At 39.2% G+C, this 8,614-nt stretch overlaps 1 protein-coding gene across 2 annotated transcripts in view; it reads right to left on the bottom strand.

Annotated features, from left to right (window-relative positions):
* The window catches only part of LOC106566953 (histone-lysine N-methyltransferase PRDM16), a 419,760-nt gene extending 411,201 nt beyond the window's left edge, over positions 1-8,559 (bottom strand). The window contains exon 1 of one of the 2 annotated variants that reach the window (XM_082960172.1): positions 8,378-8,553. In XM_082960172.1, the coding sequence (XP_082816298.1) occupies positions 8,378-8,414 (37 nt within the window). In that variant the 5' untranslated portion in view covers positions 8,415-8,553. Of the gene's footprint in view, positions 1-8,377 lie in introns of both variants that reach the window. The other variant, XM_045693333.2, reaches the window with a different exon arrangement.
* Positions 8,560-8,614: the final 55 nt, after the last annotated feature.

An 8,614-nucleotide genomic window follows, 5' to 3' on the forward strand; every position in this document is an offset into this window, starting at 1 on the left:
TGGTCTCTTTGTCCGTGAGTTTTGGTGGGTGGCCCACTCTTGGCAGGTTTGTGGTGGTGCCATATTCTTTCCATTTTTTAATAATGGATTTAATGGTGCACAGTGGGATGTTCAAAGTTTAGGATATTTATTTTATAACCCAACGTTGATCTGTACTTCTCCACAACTTTGTCCTTGACCTGTTTGGAGAGCTCCTTGGTCTTTATGGTGCCGCTTGCTTGGTGGTGCCCCTTGCTTAGTGGTGTTGCGGACTCTGGGGCCTTTCAGAACAGGTGTATATATACTGAGATCATGTGACAGATCATGTCACACTTAGATTGCACACAGGTGGACTTTATTTAACTAATTATGTGACTTCTGAAGGTAATTGGTTACACCAAATCTTATTTTGGGGCTTCATTTTAAAGGGGGTGAATACATGTGCATGCACCACTTTTTAATTTTTTATTTTTTAGAATGTTTTGAAACAAGTAATTTTTTTAAGTTCACTTCACCAATTTGGACAATTTTTTGTATGTCCATTACAAGAAATACAAATAAAAATCAATTTAAATTACAGGTTGTAATGCAACAAAATAGGGAAAATGCCGAGGGAGATAAATACTTTTGCAAGGCACTGTAGTAGTGAGGGGTGGTGGGTGGCAGAGAGATATTTTCCATGTGGATCTGCTGGGGCCTAGTGTGGACAGAGGGGTCCGACTGAGATCTCTGTCACACTGTGCTGATATGCAGGGTCGAGTTCATTATGCCCAAATGGGATGAAACAGGGAGGGGCTACCTGGACTTAAGAAACATTTATTTTCATTTTCCATTATATGTGGCTAGCAGTGCTATGCCGAGTCCACGTTGGGTTATGACATTATTTGTGACATTATGAGGCAGACCTGTAGGCAAGGTTAGGGCAGTGAGTACTGACTGAACTGCACTGCTCAAAAACAAGAGCAGGCTTCACAGGCAGCAGGCTACATGGGGGTCAGGTGGGCCTCACACACAGACGTACACACACATACAAACACCTCCGATAAATATTGGGGCGAACATGGCATGCTGGCCAAAATCATTTATCCTGGGAAAATGTGTGTGAGAGAGTGTGTGCAAGAACGAGTGAGTGAGTGAGTGAGTGGGTGAGTGAGTGAATGGCTTCCCTACAGTTAATGAGTGAGTGCCAAGCACTATGGTCTCTTGAGTTTACAGAGACTAAGATGCAACAGCAGCATAGGAGAGGCCCCATGATAAAATCACCGGAAAGCCAAGCCAGGGGGAAAAAGCCATATTACAACCTACAGTATGTCTTGTGCTAATTGGGTTGTTTGCTCTACAACCTGCTAGTTCGTATGCCTTCACACCCTGATATACAGTATCAGCCTAAGGCCGAGACAATAACAAGACACAGTGGCAGAATACATTGAAACGCACCTTGTTTCATCAAAAAAACATAAAGCAACATCTGTCTGTTGAAGTCAACAAAACATACAGTTACAAGACCTACAGCATGGTCAAGCAAGATAACGTTTCTGGCATTTTCGGACTACTAAACAACTATTGATTTAGAACCACAGAGAGTTACCGCAAAGCGCAAAGAAAACAGGAGCTGCTTCCACTATTCCAGCACCATTTCCACTTCAACATTTCAACATAATCAAATCACCTCTGCTTAGTCTAATACAGTGGCAACTAAAAGATACCAAAAACAATTTAGTCCAATCAACGGAAGCTAAATATGATGTGGCTAGCTAAAATGCTCGCTAGCCTAACTTCCTTTCATGGGCAACGATGCACCAGGCCAACTAGTTAACATTGGCCAACTACATCTAGCTACATCTTGAACTTCCAGTCCAGGGGCACAATGTATGAATTTATAGTTGGATCAGAATCACAGTTATAATTATTTACCAGCACAGAGAATTCAGTAAAACCACAAGTCCAAAACCCTATCTCCATCCATGGCTAATTTAGGAATGGGATGAGTTTAGCTAGCTTGGTAGCCACCTGAGGACAACGACACAACGAGATGCAACAATTCAAGTTTTTTTGTCAATGATGTTCGGTTTCTGATGTCATGTGATTGCAACTATTATCTTATCATACTGCAGCCATGTCTGTTTAGTCCACTACTACAACTACTACTACTACTACTACTATTATCTTATCATACTGCAGCCGTGTCTGTTTAGTCCACTACTACTGCTACAACTACTACTACTACCACTACTACTACTACTATCTTATCATACTGCAGCCGTGTCTGTTTAGTCAACTACTACTACTACAACTACTACTACTACTACTAGTACTATCTTATCATACTGCAGCCATGTCTGTTTAGTCCACTACAACTACTACTATTACTACTAATATTACTACTACCATTACTACTACTACTACTACTACTATCTTATCATACTGCAGCCGTGTCTGTTTAGTCAACTACTACTACGACTTCAACTACAACTACTACTATTACTACTAATATTACTACTACCATTACTACTACTACTACTACTACTACTATCTTATCATACTGCAGCCGTGTCTATTTAGTCCACTACAACTACTACTATTAATACTACTATTACTACTACCATTATTACTACTACTATACTATCTTATCATACTGCAGCCGTGTCTATTTAGTCCACTACAACTACTACTATTACTACTACTATTACTACTACCATTATTACTACTACTATACTATCTTATCATACTGCAGCCGTGTCTGTTTAGTCCACCACTACTATTACTACTACTACTACTACTACTACTAATACTACTACTACCACTTCTACTACTACTATCTTATCATACTAAAGCCGTGTCTGTTTAGTCCACCACTACTACAACTACTACTACAACTACTATCTTATCATACTGCAGCCGTGTCTGTTTAGTCCACTACTACTACTACTATCTTATCATACTGCAGCCGTGTCTGTTTAGTCCACTACTACTACTACTACTACTACTACTACTACTATCTTATCATACTGCAGCCATGTCTGTTTAGTCCACTACAACTACTACTATTACTACCACTATTACTACTACTACTACTACTACTACTACTACTACTACTACTATCCTATCATACTGCAGCCATGTCTGTTCAGTCCACTACTACTACTACTACTACTACCACTACTACTATCTTATCATACTGCAGCCATGTATGTTTAGTCCACTACTACTACAACTACTACTACTACTATCTTATCCTACTGCAGCCGTGTCTGTTTAGTCCACTACTACTACTACTACCACTACTACTATCTTATCATACTGCAGCCATGTCTGTTTAGTCCATATACTACTACTACTACTACTACTACTACTACTACTATTTTATCATACTGCAGCCGTGTCTGTTTAGTCCACTACTACTACTACTACTACTACTACAACTACTACTACTACCACCATCTTATCATACTGCAGCCATGTCTGTTTAGTCCACTACTACTACTACGACTACTATCTTATCATACTGCAGCCGTGTCTGTTTAGTCAAATACTACTACTACTACTACTACTACAACTACTACCATCTTATCATACTGCAGCCATGTCTGTTTAGTCCACTACTACTACTACTACTACTATCTTATCATACTGCAGCCGTGTCTGTTTAGTCCACTACTACTACTAACTACTACTACTACCACTACTACTACTATCTTCTCATACTGCAGCCGTGTCTGTTTAGTCCACTACTACGACTACAACTACTACTACTACTACTACCACTACTACTACTACTACTACTACTATCTTCTCATACTGCAGCCGTGTCTGTTTAGTCCACTACAACTACTACTACCACTACTACTATCTTCTCATACTGCAGCCGTGTCTGTTTAGTCCAATACTACCACTATTACTACTACTACCACTATTACTACTACTACTACTACTACTACTATCTTATCATACTGCAGTCGTGTCTGTTTAGTCCACTACAACTACTACTACAACGACTACTACTACTAATACTACCACAACTACTACTACTATCTTATCATACTGCATCCGTGTCTGTTTAGTCCAATAGTACTACTATTACTGCGACTACTACTACTGCTACTTCCTCTGTCCATTAAAAAACTTGTGGAATTATTGTGTGTTAGCACCTAATCTTTCTTGCAGTCTACCTGGGCTAAATCTTATGTCAGCTATTTTAGAAGTGTAAGCCCAGGGGTCTTGAGGCCTAAGAGTTTACTTGCTGTGCACCATTTTTTTATGGGCTTAATAGTAAAGACATTTATTTTAACAGAAACATGTATTACCTTTTAATGTTTTCTTCTGATTGTCAAACAAATCACTTCAAAAATAGGCTACCTGCGCACGTTCATCCACTCCAAACGAAAAGACATTGATACAAAACATTCGTCTTGTCGCCTGAATTAATTGATGCGTCTTGCTGACAAATGTGCCTTGTTTTATAAAAATAAAAGTTAGGACAAAAGAAAAGTGGCTAAAATACGGGACGCAAATACAACTGTCTGTCCATTTACCCAAGCTTAACCGTGCGGGAAACTGTGAGGGCCGAGTTGATATTGTCGCAAGTTTGCTACTGGGCACAGAGAAATAAAAATGGTATCCAGGAGGTAATCTGACTCTGGGGAAATAGACACAGGGCCTCATCGCCAAAATCCAAAAGTATTCTTTAAAAATCCTACAGCAGGGCTATTCAATTCCGGTCGTGGAAACATTTCTGGTTTGGGATTTTTGTATGGTTCTTGAAAGAACCGTCCCGTTTATGGTTGTTCAGAGACCCTAAAATGGTTCCCCTATGGCAGTTTCCCAACCCTCTCCTCGGTCCCCCCAGACGTTTCACATTTTAGTTTTAAACCTAAAGGACTGGGTTGGGCATCCCTCTTAATAACCTTATTTGGTTCCACCTTTCACCTTAATTTTTCAGAGTGTAGCTAACCAATAAATTGTAAGTCTACATTCCAAAAGTTTATTTTCAAATATAAGCAATTTAATAGACTTAATAAGTAGACCTAATTGATTATAACTTCGGTTACATGAGCATGTTCGTCTGTATGTCTGTGTGTGTGTGCGTGCGTGCATGTCCCTTCAAAGCATGGTCTTCACCCTGTGCAACCTCAAATGTTGACAGAAATTAAACTAAATGAAAACGTCTTAAACTTCACATCAGTGGATACATTTCATTTATGATGTACTTTTAGCATTAGCGAAAATACGGCCCAATTTAACACAACACACACGCAGACTGTGTTTACACAGAACATATAGCCATGTCAAACCATTATATGATGTTACAATATGACTCTTATAGAAATCAATCAAGATCCAATTGTGAGGCGTCTGCATAGGTAGCCTATCTACTGGCCAGATTGCAGACACACCGATACTCCATTTTCATTTTTATCATCTACGATGTTTGCTCGGTTTCAGACACGAGGAAGGCCTGCTGTAGTAGCCTACTGGAAAAGTCACCTGTAATGTTCAACAATTGAATCCTGCCTTAATGGCATGTTGTCAGCACACATCTGTTGTTTATGACCGAATTGCAAACATTTGAACCATCGGATAGGCCTATAAAGACAAAAAATAAAATAAGTATTGTCTAATGGGGGGGGGGGGTGCACAAGCAACTTATGCCAGGGGAGGTCAACAGAGCGGATGGCTGTGCCATTCTACATCAAACTGAATTAACTGTACCGAGAAACATCTAACCAACCCTTTATCCTTCCTCGAATGACAAGAGCGAACAAAATACCATTTAAAATATTGCCACCAAAATATGACCTAGATTGTATTGTAATACCTTAGGCTATAGCATATGACTCAAATGAGTATATAAAAGTGTAATAATAATAATGATAACAATAACAATCATATTAATAATAATAATAATAATTGTTATAATCAACAACAGGCCTAATAATAATAAATTGTGACATTTCGAAAGAGATATTTTACCTAAAAAGGTAGGGCTATAAGATAAACAAACTAAAAAAACAATCATCTAAATTACAGGCCACCTGGCTATGATGCCATGTAACATTTTCATGTAAACATGTAAAAGTGTTTTCAGATATCACTACATATCCAAATAGGCCTATGCTGTACATGTGGGGAAATACCGGGCCGCCACAGCATTTATTGATCAATGCGAGCTTACCCATTTCTACACCGCTCAGGGAGGCGATTCTGAGAGCCGAATCCCTATGGATTTGAGGATTCTGGACCGGCAAGTCTGTATAAATCTCCTTAAATCAGGCCCTTTTCGATTTAATCAGGACTATGACAACTCTGTCGAAATCAAAAGGTGCCACCACTAATTAAATGATGCCAGTTTGGGGAGAAATGTAATAAGTGCAGCCTGCTATAGGACTTCTCTACAGGTAGAGTATGACAATTATCCCACGGTGTGTATAGCCTCTGTAACTGCACAAGTATCCTGTAGGCGTAAGGCCTAAATGTTGTCAACAACTCGGACCCAGCTTTAAATATCACAAGGTCATATTTATATGATCTTCTTTTTGCTTATAACTTCTTTGTTCCAACTTATTACTACAGCACAAGGCGAGACAAATTAGGGTCGCTAAGGTCTGAAAGCTTAGCAAGAAGTGAATAATTCTCGCCGAGTGAGAGGTCTCCTCAGTCATGCAGGCTTTTCTTTTAAATAGCACTCGGATTAAAAGGCAATAAGATCAAGGTCTATTTTATTTACTGTGAAAAGACCTTCCTGAATTGATAACGATTCTCCCTGAGTGCTGGGCCTACTTTCTCTTTGCAAAGACTTGACAAATGTCCGCGCGTGACACCGACAATTAAAAAACTTGAACCAAACATATACAAGCACAATTACAAAAAACGCTGCTTACAATGTAATAGTTTATTTCTGGTTCCAAACACAATATGTAACTGTTGAAATGTTTACTTGCCTTGTCCTCATTGACACAAATGATTGATCATAATGCGTAGAAAATGGAGGAGGTATACAACCAACGTATTAGGCTACTCGTTCACAGCACGGTCATTTCACCATGTTTGTTAACATAGCGGTGAAATATAAACAACCAATATGCCTTCATTAGAAATGTAACATGCCTTAAATCTGAAAATGTTGATTTTGGATTAACAAAGGCCATATACAATGTTTTTCAGGGGCCTATGCTAAAATTAAAATAAACGACTTCTTTAAATAATTGTAAATATCTTATGCGTTCAGATTCGTTAATAGGCTGCTGATGGATTAAATTCATTAGGCTATACATTTCACCGAGCCCTCACTGGTTTAAGCATTCATCTGCTCGAAGTTCTGCATTTGCAATGACCAACTGCTGCATGTCCATAATTGAAACTCATCTTGAAATAATTGATAACACCCAAAACAAAAAATGAATCCTCGTTCGAGTCTGAAAATATGTGTAACACACATTATTGCTTTACCTTTTATGCAGAAAACAAATAACACGTAAATTGATTATATACATTTACAGAAAAAGCCAACTGTATTCATGCATGCGCAATAAGCAAAGCAATCGGAAAGATATCAGAATCCAAGCTGAGAAACATCCTTCTTTATACACAAACATCTACACGATGTTCACATAAATTGTAATGACTTTTTTCCATATATGAGGACAGCAACAGTCCGTAAAGTAACTTCTTTCACAAGAAGCATTATTGATTGCCATTCCCCGAAAGAGGAACAATGCACCATAGTACTTTAGCGGCCAGAGGGGAAAAAAACGACTTCGTGAATGCATTTTCTTCTAAGGTAAAACGGACGGCTAAAATGCTTCATAAAAACAGCCATTTCTTTCCAATTTCACATTTGAACGTCTCCCACTTGTCGTCAATGAAGCTTGTGCGGAATGTGCGCACAACTCGGTCTCTATTCTGTGCTCCTTCTTTCGCCATGAGTAGTGCTAGAGCGCCCACTATTTCAAAAGACAGGAATATTATTTCACAAGACTTGGAAAAACTCAATAAAAAAGTTACTATCCCTTTCGAAAACTTTTAGCTAACTTTCGGGTAACGATTCTTCGCCGTTTCTAACGTCTGAGAAAATAAATCAAAACTAGTCCACTGCGCAGTTTGTATGGAAATGTTTTTTCTCTCATATATTTCATATATCTCATATATACAAATCCACCAGCAGTGTTTCTCAGCACATATGAAAGTTCTGACGTTGGGAACAAGCGAACCCGAGGCTGCAACAGCGAGAAGGCTGGAGACACGAACTAGGATGTTTTAAGGTTACTATTCACATGAAGAGCGAAATGATATCTACGAGGACAAAGACCCGTCCCCCAAAGGAACTGATAAATGACAATTACACATTGGTGACGAGAGTTCGAGCCGCCGACCGAAAGCGTAAGAAGGGAAAAATACCTACTTTTGGCCAGTTTTCTTGCCCTAGCCTTGGATCTCATCTTGTCGGCTTGTAGATTCCTCTCGTCCTCCGTGAGCCCAGAAGCAGCAACAACACTATCTTCATCTCACAAGCATTGTCAGTTTGGACACCTTCGCACATGCGCACGGGCCGTTCAATCTGACACCCTCGTCAGGGACAAAAAAAAAACTTTGCAATGTATTCATCATTATCACTTTTTGTCCTATCCTCTCCCCTTTA

Source organism: Salmo salar, chromosome 13 (assembly GCF_965601325.2).
Source record: "Salmo salar chromosome 13, fSalSal1, whole genome shotgun sequence".
Taxonomy (NCBI): Eukaryota; Metazoa; Chordata; class Actinopteri; order Salmoniformes; family Salmonidae; genus Salmo; species Salmo salar.